We start from the raw sequence: 20,617 nt of genomic DNA on the forward strand, positions 1-20,617 counted from the left end.
TACTTTACTTACTTGTTTTTATGCTAGTTTTTTACACTGGCGATATTGAACCTTCATAGTGAAGCTACATAAGTTTCAAGCTATAATTTTTCAATATCGATGAACTAACGGACTGGTTGTAAAAATTTTCGTTAACATTTTCTTAGAAAAAAATGTAAAATGTTCATAAGGGAGACTTTATTTTAAAGAAAAACAAAACACTTCATAAACACACTAACTAAAGGCCTCATTTTCAAGATCCAAGTAAGCCCTGTATTTCCGTAAAGATTGTATTGGAATCTCAGTGAAATATAAGAGTTATGTGAAGCAATCGCATTCGTGTCATATACATTTCATTCTACAAAGCTTATAATTGGTTTTATCTGTAGAATCTATTCAACTTTACAACTTTCTTACATGTGTTTAAAGTCTTGCCATATACTTGACATTATCATGGATTTGTCATTCTTATGAGACAGTGTGCTAAAAAAATATCTTTCCATGAGTGCAATGACTCCAATGTTGAAAACTTCTATTCATGCTGTGATAATTCGTTTGCGAGACACTTGTTCGCTTTCCCCGCTATATCTGTTTTCGCTTCCCTTTTTGAATTGTTAATAATTTTCACAAAAATTCTTAATGGCTTCGTTTCCTTTCGGGGAAGCTCTTTATGAGTTGCATTTTATTTTGGTTGGCAGTTCACTGTCAAAAGTCTTTTCCAACTTTCTGTGAGGTTTTTATGCAGAACGGAAAACGTATGTGAAGGCATGTCTCTGTTCTTTGTATGGCTTCTACTTCTACCATGCCGACAAACAAACATTTCTTGAATAATCTTTGGAGATTTTGGTTTTTTTTTTGTTGGGTAAAAAGCTGAAGTATTTTAAGCTTTTGGTTCCAAAACAACTGCCGTTGATAGCAGAGTTTTATTTTTTGAGATTTTCATCATGTGCAAATGTATGGTAGAATGCAGTGAAATCCATTTTTATACCCTTCACCACTACTGTGGTACAGGGTATAATAAGTTTGTGCATTTGTATGTAACGCCAAGAAGGAAAAGTCTGAGACCCATCGTTTAGTATACCGATCGTCTTAGAATTAAATTCTGAGTCGATTTAGCGATGCCCGTCTGTCTGTCTGTCTGTCTGTTGATGTATTTTTGTGTGCAAAGTACAGCTCGCAGTTTTAGTCCGATTGTCCTACAATTGGGTATAGGGTCCTGTTTCGGCTCAAAGACGATCCCTATTGATTTTGGAAAAAATCGGTTCAGATTTAGATATAGCTGCCATATATATTTTTCACCGATCTGGTCATAATTGGCGTGTATATCAACCGATCTTCCTAAAATTCCGTACATCCGAATATTTTATGAGTCTCGAAAAACTTGCGAAATATCAGCCAAATCGGTTCAGATTTAGATATAGCTCCCATATATAGCTTTCGCACGATTTACACTCATTTGCCCACAGAGGCCAATTTTTTGCTCCGATTTAGTTGAAATTTTGCACAGGGAGTAGAATTAGCATGGTAGCTATACGTGTCAAATTTGGTTGAAATCGGTTCAGATTTAGATATAGCTCCCATATATAGCTTTCGCCCGATTTACACTCAAATGACCACAGAGGACAATTTTTTGCTCCGATTTAGTTGAAATTTTGCACAGGGAGTATAATTAGCATAGTAGCTATGCGTGCCAAATTTGGTTGAAATCGGTTCAGATTTAGATATAGCTCCCATATATAGCTTTCGCCCGATTTACACTCATATGACCACAGAGGCCAATTTTTAGCTCCGATTTAGTTGAAATTTTGCACAGGGAGTAGAATTAGCATTGTAGCTATCCGTGCCAAATTTGGTTGACATCGGTTCAGATTTAGATATAGCTCCCATATATAGCTTTCGCCCGATTTACACTCATATGACCACAGAGACCAATTTTTTACTCCGATTTAGTTGAAATTTTGCACAGGGAGTAGAATTAGCATTGTAGCTATCCGTGCCAAATTTGGTTGAAATCGGTTCAGATTTAGATATAGCTCCCATATATAGCTTTCGCCCGATTTACTTTAATATGACCACAGAGGCCAATTTTTTACTCCGATTTAGTTGAAATTTTGCACAGGGAGTATAATTAGCATGGTAGCTATGCGTGCCAAATTTGGTTAAAATCGGTTCAGATTTAGATATAGCTCCCATATATAGCTTTCGCCCGATTTACACTCATATGACCACAGAGGCCAATTTTTAGCTCCGATTTAGTTGAAATTTTGCACAGGGAGTAGAATTAGCATTGTAGCTATACGTGCCAAATTTGGTTGAAATCGGTTCAGATTTAGATATAGCTCCCATACAAGGCCGTAGCCAGGATTTTAATTCGGGGGGGGTTCAACTTTAAAAAAAAATATTCATATAATCTCATGTGTAGAAAATTTTATTTATGCATGGTATGTATACAATATTTATACCCTGCGCCACACTGTGGAACAGGGTATTATAAGTTAGTGCATACGTTTGTAACACCCAGAAGGAGACGAGATAGACACATGGTGTCTTTGGCAATAATGCTCAGGGTGGGTCCCTGAGTCGATATAACCATGTCCGTCTGTCCGTCCGTCCGTCCGTCCGTCGGTCTGTGAACACATTTTTGTGATCAAAGTCTAGGTCGCAATTTAAGTCCAATCGCCTTCAAATTTGGCACATGTTCCTACTTTGGGCCAGAATAGAACCCTATTGATTTTGGAAGAAATCGGTTCAGATTTAGATATAGCTCCCATATATATATTTCGCCCGAGATGCACTAATATGGACCCAGCAGCCAGAGTTTTATGCCGATTTGCTTGAAATTTTGTACAAACATAACACTTAGTCGTATAATCAAATGTGCAAAATTTGATTGAAATCGGTTCAGATTTAGATATAGCTCTCATATATATCTTTCGCCCGATATGGACTTATATGGCCCCAGAAGCCAGAGTTTTGGCCCAATTTGGTTGAAATATTGAACTAGGAGTACAATTAGTAGTAAAGTTAAGTGTGCAAAATTTGATTGAAATCGGTTCAGATTTAGATATAGCTCCCATATATATCTTTCGTCCGATATGGACTAATATGGTCCTAAAAGCAAGAGTTTTGACCCAATTTGGTTGAAATTATGCACTAGGAGTACAATTAGTAATATAGTCATGTGTGCCAAATTTGGTTGAAATCGGTTCAGATTTAGATATAGCTCCCATATATATGTTTTTCTGATTTCGACAATAATGGTCAAAATACCAAAATTTTCCTTGTAAAATCGCCACTGCTTAGTCGAAAAGTTGTAAAAATGACTCTAATTTTCCTATACTTCTAATACGTATATATCGAGCGATAAATCATAAATAAACTTTTGCGAAGTTTCCTTAAAATTGCTTCAGATTTAAATGTTTCCAATATTTTTTTACTAACATTGTGTTCCATCCTAGAGCATTAGCCGACCTTAATTTTGAGTCTATAGATTTTGTAGAAGTCTATCAAATTCTGTCCAGATCGAGTGATATTTAAATGTATGCATTTGGGACAAACCGTTATATATAGCCCTCAACACATTTGACGGATGTGATATGGTTTAGAAAATTTAGATCTACAAAGTGGTGCAGGGTATAATATAGTCGGCCACGCCCGACTTTAGACTTTTCTTACTTGTTTTATAATATTAAATTGAGCCGACGGGCTTTTTTTGGCAGCAAATAAATCAATTACTTCTTCAGTCGGCACATCTATTCGGCGATGAACCGGCATTAATGCCAATCCATTGAGTCTACTCTCGCCAGTCGAATTTCTAAGATACGTCTTTAATCTCTTCATTTTTGAAAATGAACGTTCGGATGAGCACGTAGTAACTGCAGGGATGAAAATTGCAATACCAAAGTACTTTTTTCAATACTTTTTCACGCCGGTCAGTACCGTAGTACCCCCGCGAATGATTTAGTACCTTTTGTGTAGACATTTTTGAGTCGATATCAGATTTATGGTACAATAGCTTTGACAAAATGTTTTAATATTTTGAGAAAGTCTTTATCAACCTTATTTGCTAATAGTCTTTTACAAATATGGCAAAACAGACTCATGTGGGAAGAAAATCTCGATTTTGTAAAAGATATAGTCAAAAACAGGATTTTATTGAACTTCAAGAATGTTTTAGTCAAAAAAGAATGCGATTCTATATTATCAATTTTTTATTTCGGTAGAAAATGTTGTCTAAAGTTTATTTCTATATAGAATTTTTGCAAAATTTTATTTTTATAGATAATTTTGTCAAAATTTTATTTCAATTGAAAATTTTGTAAAAATGTTATTTCTATAGGAAATTTTTGCAAAATTTTATTTCCCTTCGTTTTTTTTTGTTATTGTTGGTTTTGTTTTTTAAGCATTGTTGTTGTTTTTTTTGCAGCTTAAAACCATACATTGACTAAACTACAAGTGTAGTAAAAAGTACCTTTCCGCTCAAAAAATACCTTTTTTGTACTTTCTTAAAAATTGTATTTTCCATCCCTGAGTTACTGGCAAAGTGACCAAAATTTTTAAAAGAATATGCACGTTTGGAAATATCTCTTTATTGCACTCTCCAAGTGCTTCAACCGCTGAATTAGGCAGGTTCTTTTCACAGGTTTTGCGCCATTTCATTTACACATGTGTGTTTGGCTGTTTCCTTGTTGTTGCTATGGCCAAACAAAGCGAGTCATGTTCACAAAAAGAACAACAAACACACATAAAAAGCAGAAATACATTTTCCAAAAATGAAATTTGTGGTGCGAGAACAAAAACAATTTGTTTTTTTCGACCTCGTTTGACGGGCTTTTCAACTAGTATTCTAGGATTTGTGCAAGTTTTATAGATATGCGTTTTCAAAATAAAACCTTCAGTTTTCCTTCAACATCTTCGAAAAGATTTTTCTATACAGCTAAAAATATATATTTATTTATATAAAAATATTCATTCATTTCGGGGGGGGTTTGATCCCCCTCACCCCCCCCCCCCTGAATACGGCCTTGCTCCCATATATAGCTTTCGTCCGATTTACACTCATATGACCACAGAGGCCAATTGTTTACTCCGATTTAGTTGAAATTTTGCACAGGGAGTAGAATTAGCATTGTAGCTATGCGTGCTAAATTTGGTTGAAATCGGTTCAGATTTAGATATAGCTCCCATTTATAGCTTTCGCCCGATTTACACTCATATGACCACAGAGACCAATTTTTTACTCCGATTTAGTTGAAATTTTGCACAGGGAATAGAATTAGCATTGTAGCTATCCGTGCCAAATTTGGTTGAAATCGGTTCAGATTTAGATATAGCTCCCATATATAGCTTTCGCCCGATTTACTTTAATATGACCACATAGGCCAATTTTTTACTCCGATTTAGTTGAAATTTTGCACAGGAAGTAGAATTAGCAATGTAGCTATGCGTGCCAAATTTGGTTTAAATCGGTTCAGATTTAGATATAGCTCCCATATATAGCTTTCGCCCGATTTACACTCATATGACCACAGATGCCAATTTTTTACTCCGATTTAGTTGAAATTTTGCACAGGGAGTAGAATTAGCATTGTAGCAATGCGTGCCAAATTTGATTGAAATCGGTTCAGATTTAGATATAGCTCCCATATATATGTTTTTCTGATTTCGACAAAAATTGTCAAAATACCAACATTTTCCTTGTAAAATCGCCACTGCTTAGTCGAAAAGTTGTAAAAATGAAATTTTACTAAACTTCTAATACATATATATCGAGCGATATATAATAATTAAATTGTTTCTTAAAGTTTCCTTAAAATTGCTTCAGATTTAAATGTTTCCCATATTTTTTTACTAACATTGTGTTCCACCCTAGTGCATTAGCCGACTTAAATTTTGAGTCTATGGGTTTTGTAGAAGTCTATCAAATTCTGTCCAGATCGAGTGATATTTAAATGTATGTATTTGGGACAAACCTTTATATATAACCCCCAACACATTTGACGCATTTGATATGGTATCGAAAATTTGGATCTGCAAAGTTGTGCAGGGTATAATATAGTCGGCCCCGCCCGACGTTAGACTTTCCTTACTTGTTGTTTTTTGGTTTGTTAATATTTTAAGAAAAAGGTGGTACCAACAAAGTTTGTTAAAGGAAAATCCAGCCCATATCTCAGGCACAAAGGCCATATGGAACAAAAACGTATAGTAAACACTTGATGGTGCAATCATGGTAAAGCCTTTGCTGGATATTCCTTTACGGTAAAGCAGTTAAGCATTTGGTTTTTTTGTGGGGGGAGTTGCACTACGTTTCCCTTCTAACCAAATGGAGGCTTGAAGTAAAGCCAAAAATTTTATGAAGCAAATGTTGACATTTTCGCAATTATGCCAGAGAATGTTGTAATGGCAGTTTGCTACTGACAAAATGGGGGAAATGTAGGTACAAAAAGGCTTTTCGAAATATGAGTCTAGGGTTTATTTCTCTCAAAGGACTCATCGGGCATCTTCAGTGTAACTTTTACTGTAAGCCTTGATATTGGTTCAAGTTCTCCCAAAATCACATAATTGGCCTGATTGTAAAGAAATTTCTGTTTATTTTTATGGGTATTAATTACCTTCATGTATTTATTAACTGAAAACAGATAGTCAACGGTTTAAGCCCAAATGTCTATAAGGGAAATAAAGCCAAATTTGCGAGACTGAATTTTCAGCATCGATATGTTTGCTCAATCCCTAGATTCTTAAACCAGTATCCTAGCATATCAATCTCGCCATTAATTTCGCAAAAGTACATATCGGTTGATAGATTTGTATTTGAAGTATAGGCTGTGACGATTTTAGAAGGACAACGTGGGTATTATGGTAATTTTTTAGCAAATCATAAAAACATATATATGGGAGCTATATCTAAATCTGAATCGATTTCAACCAAATTTGGCATGAACAGCTAGAATGTGAATTCAACTCTTTGTGCAAAATTTCATGTAAATAAATAGGATTAAAACTCTGGCGTCAGTGGTCATGTGAGCACGGTTGCCACTCGTGCTAATCTACAGAAATTTGAAGCAATTTTTACAAAAAATTTACCAAATTAAAAAATATCTTATTCTGAAGTTGTTGATCAAATTTTTGCGGACAAAAATGTTTTTTTTTTCTCGAAACAAATGTTTTATATTGAATTTATAGAAAAATTTTATTTCTATAGACAGTTTTGTAAAAATTTTATATCTATAGATTTGGTCACAATTTTATTTCTATAGAAAAGTTTGTCAAAATTCGATTTCTATAGAATTTTATTTTAACATTTTTTTTTCTAAACAAATTGTGTCATAATTTGTTTTTCTATGGAAAATTTTTTAAAAATTTTATTTCTATCTAAAAGTTTTTAAAAATTTATTTCTGTAGAAAATGTCAAAATTTTGTTTCTATACAAATTTTATCAAAATTTTATTTCGATAGAAATTTTTGCCAAAATTTTATTTCTATAGAAAATTTTGTCCAAATTTCATTTCTATAGAAAATGTTGTCTATAGAAAGTTTTGTAAAATATTTATTCCTATAGCATATTCGGTCAAAATTTTATTTCTATAGAAAATTTTGTCAAAATTTTATTTCTATAGAAAATTTTAATGCTATACAAAATGTTGACAAAAATTTTTTAAAAATTTTATATCTACAGAACATTTTTGTAAAATTTTATTTCTACAGTAAAAAATTTTATATCTAAGAAAATTTCGTAACAATTTTATTTCTATAGAACAGTTTGTCAAAATGTTATTTCTATAGAAAATTTTGTCAAGATTCGATGTCTATAGATTTTTTTTAACATTTTATTTCTAAACAAATTGTGTCATATTTTTTTCTATAGAATTTTTTTTTTAAATTTTATTTCTATATAAATTTTTTTAAAAATTTTATTTCTGTAGAAAATGTCAAAATTTTCTTTTCTTTTTTTATTTTGTAAAAATTTTACTTCTATAGAAAGTTTTGCCAAAATTTTATTTCTATATAACATTTTGTCAAAATTTTATTTCTATAGAAGATTTTGTCAAAATTTTATTTCTATAGAAAATTTGGTCAAAATTTTATTTCTATAGAAAATTTTGTCACAATTTTATTTCTATGGAAAATTTTGTCAAAAATGTATTTCTATTGACTGTTTTTTTTATTTTATTTCTATAGAAAGTTTTTTTCAACATTTTATTTCTGTAGAACATTTTGTTAACATTTTAATTCTATACAAAATTTTGTCAATTTTTTTTAAAAATTTTATATCTACAGAATATTTTTGTAAAATTTTATTCCTATAGTAAAAAATTTTATATTTACAGAACATTTTTGTAAAATTTTATTTCTATAGTAAACAATTTTATATCTAAGAAAATTTCGTAACAATTTTATTTTTATAGAACAGTGTGTCAAAATGTTATTTCTATTGAAAATTTTGTTAAAATTTTATTTCTATAGAAAATTTTTTCAACATTTTATTTCTATACAAATTGTGTCACAAATTTTATTTTTCTATAGAAAATTTTGTCAAAATTTTATTTCTATAGAAAATTTTATGAAAATTGTATTTCTATAGAAAATTTTGTTAAAATTTATTTCTATAGAAAATTTTGTCAACATTTTATTTCTATACAAATTTTGTCACAATTTTTTTCTATAAAAACTTTTTTCAACATTTTATTTCAATAGAAAATTTTTTCAAAATTTTATTTTTGTAGAAAAAGTCAAAATTTAATTCTACAAAAAATGTCAAAATTTTATTTCTATAGAAAATTTTGTCAAAATTTTATTTTTGTCAAAATTTTATTTTTGTCAATATTTATGTCAAAAAATTATTTCGTTTTGTTTTGTTATTGTTGTTTTTTTTCTCTTTAATCATTGTTGTTGTTTTTTATTTCAGCTTAAAACCATGCATTGACTAAAGAACAAGTGTAGCTTAACCAACAGAAAAGAACGTTTGTCAAATTTATTTGGGCAAAGTCCTATAGACTGCCAGATGGTTGGATGGACGCACGTTTCGGAATTACCACATTCCTCATCAGCATCCTCTACTTACAGCAAAACTATCAACCAATTATCAGAATAAATGCAGGCAGTTCACTAAACCCAAAAGTAAGCCACACTTGAACCTTCCGATTATAGGACTTTGCCCAAAAAAATTGACAAACGTTCTTTTCCTCTGTTGGTTAAGCTACACTTGTAGTTTAGTCAATGCATGGTTTTAAGCTGAAATCACAAACAACAACAAACATGTATTTCTATAGAAAATTTTGTCAAAATTTTATTTCTATAGAAAATTTAGTCACATAATATTTTGTCAAAATTATTTCTACAGAAAATTTTGTCCAATTTTCTTTTTTATAGAAATTTTGTCAAAAATTTATTTCTATAGAAAATTTTGTAATTTTTTTTCAGATCTATAGAACATTTGTGCAAAATTTTATTTCTTTAGAAAACTATACCTCTTAATAAGTGAGGAACATTTTGCAAAAATTTACAGAAAATTTTGTTAAAATTTTATTTCTATAGAAAATTTTGCCGAAATTTTATTTATATAGAAACTTTTGTCAAAATTTTATTTCTAAAGAAAAATGTGTTCAAATTTTATTTCTATGGAAAATTTTGTCAAAAATTTATTTCTATAGGAAATTTTTTCAAAATTTTATTTCTATAGACAATTTTGTCAAAATTTTATTTCCGTAACAATTTTGGTCAAAATTTTATTTCCAAAGCAATTTTTGTCAAAATTTTATTTTTATAGAAATTTTGTCTACATTTTAATTCTGTAGAAAATTTTGTCAACATTTTAATTTTATACAAAATTTTGTAAAAATTTTTTTAAAAATTTTATATCTACAGAACATTTTTGTATAATTTTATTTCTATAGTAAACTCTTCCAAAATTTTATTTCTATAGAAAATTATACCTCTTAATTGGTGAGGAATACTTTGCAAAATCTATCAAAATATCAAGAATTCCACGAATCTACCAAACAGTAAAAAAATCTACCATTTTTAGTAGAATTCTACCAACTGTGGCAACCGTGCATGTGAGTGTAAATCGGGCGAAAGATATAAATGGGAGCTATACCTAAATCTGAACCGCTTTTAACCAAATTTGGAATGCGCAGTAAGAATGTTAACTATACTCCCTGTACAAACTTTTACATAAATCGGATTAAAAAATTGAGAATAAATCGGGCGAAAGTTATATATAGAGGCTATATCTAAATCTGAACCAAATCAATAGGGTCCTTTTCTGACCAAAACCATTTATTTGTGACAAATTTAAAGTCGATTGGACATAAACTGCAACCTAGACTCTCCCATCCTGAGCAATATTGCCAAAGACACCATCTCGTCTCCTTCTGGGTGTTGCAAACATATGCACTAACTTATAATACCCTGTTCCACAGTGTGGCGCAGGCTATAATAAGGTAGTAGAAGGACATTAGAGCGTATGATTACTATATCATATTTCTGTATGTAAAAATTCGTCATACGTACCGTGGGCCAGACCAGTAAGAAGCAATTAGACATTTGGCTAATGTCCTAGTTACCCTCCCACCATAGAATGGTGACGGGGTGTATAATAAGTTTGTCACTCCCTTTGTAACACATCGAAATATCAATTTCCGACTATATAAAGTATATATATTCTTGATCAGGGAGAAATTCTAAGACGATATAACCATGTCCGTCTGTCTGTCTTCCTCTCTGTTTGTCTGTTGTAATCACGCTACAGTCTTCAATAATGAAGCTATCGTGCTTACATTTTGCAAAAACTTGTCTTCTGTCCGCAGACAGCTCAACTTCGAAGATGTGCTATAACGGTCCAGGATTTGATATAGTCCCCATATAAACCGACCTCCCACTTTGGGATCTTGGGTTTATGGAAACCGTAGCTTTTATCAAATTTTCCAGAAATTTGAAATCTCGAATTATTTTAAGATGTGTCCTGAAAATCGTGAGTATCGGCCCATGTTTTGATATAGTCCTCATATAGATCGATCTTCCGATTTCACTTCTTGAACTTATAGACACCTTAGTTTTTATCCAATTTGGCTAAAATTGGAAATCTAGAGGTATTGTGGGACCAGAAATACATGTATCGAAAATGACGTGTATCGATTAACGTTTTGGTATTTCCCCATATAGACCGACCTCTTGATTTTACTTTTTGTGATTGTTGAAACCGTAGTTTTTATTCAATTTTCCTAAAATTGAAAATATGCAAGTTTTGTAGGACTCTAAATAGGTGTGTTGAATAACTCACCAAAAAAGCGTCGCCCAAAAAGTAACCAAAATGTTCTTTTTGGATCCAGAAGTGATGCAAAATTGGCGCAGAAGCGATGAATTTAACATGAGCTTGTCATAGGATGGATGTCCACCATTTGCATAACTAAGATTAAGATTTAATCCAAATTCAGCGTTTTGGATGTGAATTAAGAACTTTTGTGATATTTTTCCAAATAAATATTTTTTTACAATTTAGTTTTATGATTTTTAATGCATTGGAACGCTTACATGAAACGCCTGGCTTCAAATATTTTAATAAGTTTGCAATTCTTCTGGAATGCATTTAACATTTTTTACGACAAAATTATTTGAATAATTTGTAAAATTTTATTAATTCTTAATCTGTTTTTCATGTATTTCAAAAGTTAACATAAAACTCTCGTAGCTGGACAATTTTCAAACGTGGACAAAATGTTGGTGACCGTGGGAGTCCACCTTTCAGAGGTTTCACTGTATTACTAATTAACCTGCTACGACGAAGAGTTTTCAAAGGAAATTATTTTATTTGACTCATGGTGGAGGGTACATAAGATTCGGCCTGGCCGAATTTACGACCGTATATACTTGTTATATCCTCCACCTTAGGATGGGGGGGTGTATTAACTTTGTCATTCCGTTTGTAACACATCGAAATATTGCTCTAAGACCTCATAGAGTCTATATATATTCTGGGTCGTGGTGAAATTCTGAGTCGATCTACGCATGTCCGTCCATCCGTCTGTTGAAATAACGCTAACTTCTGCACGAAACATGCTATCGACGTGAAACTTGGCACAAGTTGTTGTTATTGATGTAAGTCGGATGGTATTGCAAATGGGCCATATCGGTGCACTTTCACGTATAGCCCCCATATAAACGAACCTTCAGATTTGGCTTGCGGAGCCTCTAACAGAAGCATATTTCCTCCGATCTGCCCGAAATTTGGTACATGGTGTTGGCATATGGCCATGCAAAAAGTGGTCCACATCGGTCCATAATTATATATAGCCCCCATATAAACCGATCTCCAGATTTGGCTTGCGGAGCCTCAAAGTGAAGAAAATTTCATCCGATCTTGCTGAAATTCGGTACATGGTGTTGGTATAGGGTCTCTAACAATCATGCAAAAATTGGTCCACATCGGTCCATAATTATATATAGCCCCCATATAAACCAATCCCCAGATTTGGCTTGCGGAGCCTCAAAGAGAAGCAAATTTCACCCGATTCAGTTGAAATTTGGTACGTGGTGTTAGTATATGGTCTCTAATATCTATGCAAAAATTGGTCCATATCGGTTCATAATTATATATAGCCCCCATATAAACTGATCCCCAGATTTGACCTCCGGAGCCTCTTGGATGAGCAAAATTCATCCGATCCTATTCAAATGGGGAACGTGGTGTTAGTATATGATTTCTAATATCCATGCAAAAATTGGTCCACATCGGTTCACAATTATATATAGCCTCCATATAAACCGATCCCCAGATTTGGCTTGCGGAACCTTTATGAAAAGCAAATTTCATCCGATCCGGTTGAAATTTGGAACATGGTGTTAGTATATGGTCTCTAACAACCGTGCCAGAATTGGCCCATATCGGTCCATAATTATATATATAGCCCCCATACAAACCGTTCTCCAGATTTGACCTCCGGAGCCTCTTGAAGGAGAAAAATTCATCCGATACGTTTCAAATTTGGAATTTGGTGTTAGTATATGGCTGCTAACAACCATACCAAAATTGGTCCATATCGGTCTATGGTTATATATAGCCGATCTCCAATCACACAAAAATTGGTCCACATCGGTTCATAACCATGGTTGCCACTCGAGCCGAAAATAATCTACCAAAATTTTATTTCTATAGAAAATTTAGTCAAAACTTTATTTCTATAGAAAATTTTGTGAAATTTTTATTTCTATAGAAAATTTTGTTAAAATTTTATTTCTATAGAAAATTTTGACAAAATTTTATTTCTATAGAAAATTTTGTTAAAATTTTATTTCTATAGAAAATTTTGTCATATTGAATTATAGACGTATTTAATCGGCCTTTTTTGATTTAATATATACCACGTATGGACTTACTTACAATCTAGAAGACGGTGTTAGGAGGTTTTAAGATACCTTGCCATAGGCAAGCGTTACCGCAACTCAAGTAATTCGATTGTGGATGGCAGTGTTTAGAAGAAGTTTCTACGCAATCCATGGTGGAGGGTACACAAAAAAAAATTTCTGATTCAGTCACGAAATTAATTGATCCAATTAATTTTTAATTGAAATGTCTTCAATCACAGAAATGATACTATCAATTAAAAAATTAATTGAAGGTCAATTAAAAAGTTAATTGATCCAATCAAAAAATTAATTGATACTATTATTTTTGTGATTGATTTTTGTTTCAATTAATAAATTTGTGGAATCAATTAAATTTTTGATTGAATATTTTTTAAAACTCAATTAATATTTTAATTGGAAACATTTTTGTGAAATTTTTTTGTGTGTACATAAGATTCGTCCTGGACGAATTTACGGCCGTATATATTTGTTTTGTCTAACATAGACACCATATGGACTAACTAACAATTTAGAAGACAATGTTACAAAGTTTTTAAGTACCTTGACATCGAACTTTCTATGCAATCCATGGTGGAGAGTACCTTTAGTAGAACTTTCTATGCAATCCATGGTGGAGGGTACATAGGATTCGACCTCGCCAAACTTATGACCCTATATATTTGTTTTTAATTCCCCTTACCTTGTGCTGAAGTACATGTTGTCAGCTGCGGAGAATATCGATCCGTTAATCGTTTGATCACATCGATTTGTTCTAATGTCAATTGTACTGCATCTCGGTGTTGCGCCTCACAGGGCACGTAGGCAGCCCAAAACTGTAAAGAAATAAAACCAAATAATGTGTAAATGCTTAAGATTTTTGGAAATAAACTTAAATATTTTAAATGCAAAAATAATGTTTTGTTTCGCGTAAGCTAAAGTATTTATTTACGTAAAAATGAGGTAACCAAATAAAATTGTCCTAATTCCTGCATTATATACTGATCGACTTAGATATACCTCCGGTTTTTATTTGCTACTACACGGATGAAAAAGACTGTTTTTCATATGTTTGGCCATAAACATTATATGTTTGGAACACAAATTTTTAAACACAATATTTTTGAGTGCAAGCATATAATGTTCATAAACTAGCATAACATGTTTGGGACATATATGTTAATATGTTAGAACATATTATGTTTGGGACATAAAATGTTTGTAAATATAATATGCTTGGATGCAAACATATATTAATTTAGAAATAGCCTATAAACATATATGTGTTTAGTACAATTGGGCAGAAACAAAATTTTGAGCATTCAGGTCGAAAACCTATGTTGTTATCACCTATATTACCTGTTTATTTTCATAATTCATTATGATTGTAAATATATAAATAAATAAATAAAATTTTGAGCAAAATATTGTTTGGGAGAATTTTTTTAAGCATATAATATTTTTGGGTGCAAAATGCTTCCAAACATATTATATGTTCACATAATAACATATTGTTTTTTGGAAGACAACATATTGATATTGGATGCAAAAATACAAAATGTTTGGAAATTGACTACCCAAACATATATTGTTTAGACCAATATGCTTTCAAACATATTATATATTGGAAGAGATCAAACATATAAATGTTTGGGCAATAGCCAAAAATGTATATGCTTGAAGCAAAATATGTTTGGGAGTATATGTTACAGAAGCGATTTTTTGTGAGCGTGTATCTATCAATTTATAGATTTGTTCCAATTTCTATTCGATGCCTTGTTGTTACAAAAATAAATGCCTCTACATAATATCCTGAATATCAGATTGTTTCTTTTATCTAGAAATTGACAAATATATGGACTGGCGGATGGATGCTTGGATGGCCATACAAGAGTGCACTAACCAAACTAAAGTGACTCTGACATGTTCAATTGATATACTGGGAGACCACGGTTTAACACTTTTATATTGGTTTATGGTATACAAACCAAATTCACTGAATTCAGGAATATACGGGCAGATCTAATTACTTATTTATATAAATCCATTAGTTCCCAAATGAAAACATTATTTAGTCATATTTGAAAGCCCTTCGCAATTTGTACATTCCTTTAAAGATTCGCAAATACCAAAAAGCCAATTTTTGGTTGAACACAACAAAATTTCAACAATGTGTTTGTGAGTTTGTTTTTTTTTTTTTTCTTTTCTTGAACAAGATGTTAACAATTCTATTTATTGCCAACACGTGATTTCCATCTAACGATGCTAAAGTAGGAAATTTTTTTTTTTTCAAGAAACGACCGCATTGAAAATTGCTACTATTTGGTCAAAGTAGAAAAAGTTGCATTATAAGAATCGAAAATTGTACACTGAAAATAAAATTTTGTTATAAGTACGAGGATTCTTTTGCAATAATTTACGGATAAGAAAATGTAGTATGTTCAAGTAGGTTTAACTATTTTGGAAGTACATACCATTCATCTCATCTCACTTTGATACAAGAAATCAGAAAACCCTGAAGATTCCCAGAGGTAAGAGTTGCCGATGACAAGGTATCTTATAACTACTCAGCAAACAAAGCGTCGCCAATAAAGTAGTGATAATGTTCTTTTTGGATCCGTAAGTGGTGAAAAATTGCCACAACGACAAAAAAAGTGAACTGTTTTATAGGAAGAATGAACTACCTCGCACGAAAATTGAACTAAATTTTACTCCACATTTTGAGATTTCCACAAAGCATTGTTAAAACCAGGAAATTTTAATCCCCTGTTGTACTTTTTAACTGCAGTTCACGAAATTACATCATCTCATAGAAGAAAAAATTAACTAAAAGTAAAGAAGAAAATCATTGGCGCCAAATCATGACCATTTTAACCATACAGTAGTTCATTTTTACTATTTTTGGGAATCAATGTCAATAGTTTTATTAAGCTTGAGATCTTAGTTTCCTTTATTTATTTTTAATCCATCATTCCTAATATTTCGCAATTATCATTGAATTGCTTCTTCAGAGGCGATTTGATATATGGGCCAATGATCAAAAAACAATTATTATCGTACGAAAATCTTCTTTTGCTTTAGTTCATATTGAACTTATGTGTACGTTCATTGAACTTTATACTCACGTTTAGTTCATAAAATTTTTGAGACATACTTAAAAAAAGTAAGCTGTGGAAAATTTCGATAAAAATAATAAAATTTAACTACAAGCACAGAAGCGATAAATTCAACATGGGCTTGTCATAGAACGTATATCCATCATTTCAACAGCCATTGCACTGAATTTGCATCATTTCTTAAGGTGTACTCCGAATTCAGTGTTTTAGATGTGTATTAAAAAATTTTGTGCTTTTTTGCCAAATAAAGACTATAATTTAAATATTTTTATATCCTGCGCCACACTGTGTTACCGGGTATTATAAGCTGGTGCATATGTTTGCAACACACAGAAGGAGACGAGATAGACACATGGTGTATTTAGCAATATCGCTAGTGTCGTAATGTATGCCAAATTTGGTTGAAATCGGTTCAGATTTAGATATAGCTCCAATATACATCTTTCGCCCGATATGCACTTATAAGACCCCGGAAGCCAGATTTTCATCCCGATTTGCTTGAGATTTGGCACAAGGACAAAAATTAGTATTAGTGTGCCAAATTTGATAGAAATCGGTTCAGATTTAGATATAGCTTCCATATATATCTTTCGCCCCATATGGACTTATATGACCTCAGTAGCCAGAGTTTTACCCCAATTTGATTGATACTATTCACTACGAGTACAATTTGTAGTATAGTCAAGTGCGAAAATTTATTGAAATCGGTTCAGATTTGGATATAGCTTCCATATATATATTTCGCCCGATTTGCACTAATATGACCACGGAGCCAAGTTGTATTCTGATTAGCTTGAAATTTTGCACAGGGAGTAGAATTAATACTCTAACTATGCTTGTTAAATTTGGTTTAAATCAGTTCAGATTGTGATACAGCTCCCATATACAGTGACGTGCAGAAACGAGTATATAATTATTTTTATACCCTCCACCATAGGATGGGGGTACATTAACTTTGTCATTCCGTTTGTAACACACCGAAATATTGCTCTAAGACCCCATAAAGTGTATATATTTTGGGTCGTGGTGAAATTCTGAGTCGATCTGAGCATGTCCGTCCGCCCGTCTGTTGAAATCACGCTAACTTCCGAACGAAACAAGCTATCGACTTGAAACTTGGCACAAGTAGTTGTTATTGATGTAGGTCGGATGGCATTGCAAATGGGCCATATCGGTCAACTTTTATGTATAGCCCCCATATAAACGGACCCCCAAATTTGGCTTGCGATTGCTCTAAGAGAAGTAACTTTCATCCGATCTGACTGAAATTTGGTACATGGGGGTCCCCATATAAACGGACCCCCAAATTTGGCTTGCGATTGCTCTAAAAGAAGAAAATTTCATCCGATCCGGCTGAAATTTGGTACATGGGGTCAGTATATGGTCTCTAACAACCATGCAAAAATTGGTCCATATCGGTCCACTTTTACGTATAGCCCCCATATAAACGGACCCCCAATTTTGGCTTGCGATTGCTCTAAGAGAAGCAAATTTCATCCGATCCGGCTGAAATTATGTACATGGTGTTAGTATATGGTCTCTAACAACCGTGTAAAAATTGGTCCATATCAGTCCACTTTTACGTATAGCCCCCATATAAACGGACCCCCAAATTTAGCTTGCGATTGCTCTAGGAGAAGCAAATTTCATCCTATCCAGCTGAAATTTGGCACATGGTGTTAGTATATGGTATCTAACAACCATGTAAAAATTGGTCCATATCAGTCCACTTTAACGTATAGCCCCCATATAAACGGACCCCCAAATTTGGCTTGCGATTGCTTTAAGAGAAGCAAATTTCATCCGATCCGGCTGAAATTATGTACATGGTGTTGATATATCGTCTCTAACAACCATGCAAAAATTGGTCCACATCGGTCCATAATTATATATAGCCCCCATATAAACCGATTCCCAGATTTGGTTTGCGGATCCTCTAAGAGAAGCAAATTTCATCCGATCCGGCTGAAATTTGGTACATGGTATTAGTATATATAGTCTCTAAGAACCATTCAAAAATTGGTCCATATCAGTCCATAATTTTATATAGCCCCTATATAAACCGATCCCCAGATTTGAACTCCGGAGCCACTTGGACGAGCAAAATTCATCCGATCCGCTAATAACCATGCCAAAATTGGTCCATATCGGTCTATAGTTATATATAGTCGATCCCCAATCACACAAAAATTGGTCCATATCGGTTCATAATCATGCTTGCCACGCGAGTAAAAATAATGTAGCAAAATTTGATTTCTATAGAAAATTTTGTCGAAATTTTATTCCTATAGAAAATATTTTCAAATTTTATTTCTATACAAAATTTTTTTTCTGTAGAAAATGTTGTCAAAATTTTAATTCTATAGAGAATGTTGTCAAAATTTTAAATCTTTTGAAAATTTTCTAAAAATTTTATTTCTATAGAAAATTTTGTTAAAATCGGCCATTTTAAGTTTAATATATACCACGTATGGACTACTTGGTAAATATTACGGTATTAGGAAGTTTTAAGATACCTTGTCATCGGCAAAAGTTACCGTTACCCAAGTAATTCGATTGTGGATGACAGTCTTCAGTAGAAGTTTCTATGCAATCCATGGTGGAGGGTACATAAGCTTTGGCCTGGCCGAACTTACGGCCGTATATTTTTTTTTCATTTCTAAACGAATAAAAAAGCAGCAATAAAGAAACTCAAAATAATTTATATTTTTATACCCACAACCATAGAGTGGTGAAGGGGGTATAATAAGTTTGTCATACCGTTTTAACACATCGAAATATCGGTTTCCGACTGTATAAAGTTTATATAAGTATATTCTTGATCAGGGAGAAATTCTAAGAAGATATAAGCATGTCCGTCTGTTGTAATCACGCTACAGCATTCAATAATGGAGCTATCGTCCTGAAATTTGGCACAGAATCGTCTTTTGTCTGCGCTCAGGTCAAGTTCGAAGATGGGCTATATCGGGCCATGTTTTGGTATAGCCCCCATATTAACCGACCTCCCGATTTGGGGTCTTTCGCTTATAGAAACCGTAGTTTTCATCCAATTTGCCTTTAATTGGAAATCCAGATGTATTTTAGAATCATAAAGAGGTGTGCCGAAAATGTTAAGTATCGGACCATGTTTTGGTATAGCCCCCATATAGACCGATCTCCCGATTTTACTTTTTGGCCTTCTAAAATCCGTAGTTTTTATCCAATTTGCCTGAAATTGGACGTCTAGAGGTATTTTAGGACCACTAAGATGTGTGCCGAAAATGGTCCGTAGCGGTCCATGTTTTGGTATAGCCCCCATATAGATCGATCTTCCGATTATGCTTTCACGGGTTCTAGAATCCGTAGGTTTTACCCAATTTGCCTGAAATTGGAAATCTAGAGGTTTTCTAGGACCATAAAGAGGTGTGTCGAAAATGGTCATTATTGGACCTTGTTTTGATATAGACCACCTATATAGACCGATCTCCCGATTTTATTTTTGGGCTTCTAGATTCCGAAGCTTGTATCCAATTTGCCTGGAATTGGAAGTCTAGAGGTATTTTAGGACCATAAAGAGGTGCACCAAAAATGGTGAGTATCGGTTCATATTTTGGTATAGCCCCCATATAGACCGATCTTCCAATTTTACTTCTTGGGCTTATAGAAATCGTAGTTTTTACCCAATTTGCCTGAAATTAGAACTCCAGAGGTATTTTAGAACAATAAAGAGGTGTGCCAAAAATGGTGAGTATCGGTCCATGTTTTGGTATAGCCCCCATATAGACCGATCTTCCGATTTTACTTCTTGGGCTTCTAGAATTCTAAGATTGTATCCAATTTGCCTGGAATTGGAAATCGGACCATAAATAGGTGTGCCGAAAACTGTGAGTATCGGTCCATGTTTTAGTATAGACCCTATAAGAACGATCTCCCGATTTAACTCCTTCTTTGGAAGTGGAAAAAGTTTGACATGGATCCCGGAATGCTGTTTAAAAGAAATGTTTGTGGAAGCACTAGCCTCTTTTCTCTGAAAAAAATCTTGGCCAAAAAAATCATATTGAATATGTAAAAAGTCCATGCAAATATATAACCCCAGGATGTCAAATCAATTTAGTGCTGTATGTATCATTCTTCCATCAAACCGATTTTTTTCACGTGAATCACATAAAAAACAGCAATATATTCGGTAGTGAATATGTTTA

At 32.8% G+C, this 20,617-nt stretch overlaps 1 protein-coding gene across 1 annotated transcript in view; it reads right to left on the bottom strand.

Annotated features, from left to right (window-relative positions):
• Window positions 1–20,617, bottom strand: part of LOC142226624 (uncharacterized) — a 513,612-nt gene that overhangs the window by 392,653 nt on the left and 100,342 nt on the right. The window contains exon 5 of the mRNA XM_075296721.1: window positions 14,024–14,156. Coding sequence (XP_075152836.1) covers window positions 14,024–14,156 — 133 coding nt within the window. The remainder of the gene's footprint in view (window positions 1–14,023; window positions 14,157–20,617) is intronic.

Source organism: Haematobia irritans, chromosome 2 (assembly GCF_050003625.1).
Source record: "Haematobia irritans isolate KBUSLIRL chromosome 2, ASM5000362v1, whole genome shotgun sequence".
Taxonomy (NCBI): Eukaryota; Metazoa; Arthropoda; class Insecta; order Diptera; family Muscidae; genus Haematobia; species Haematobia irritans.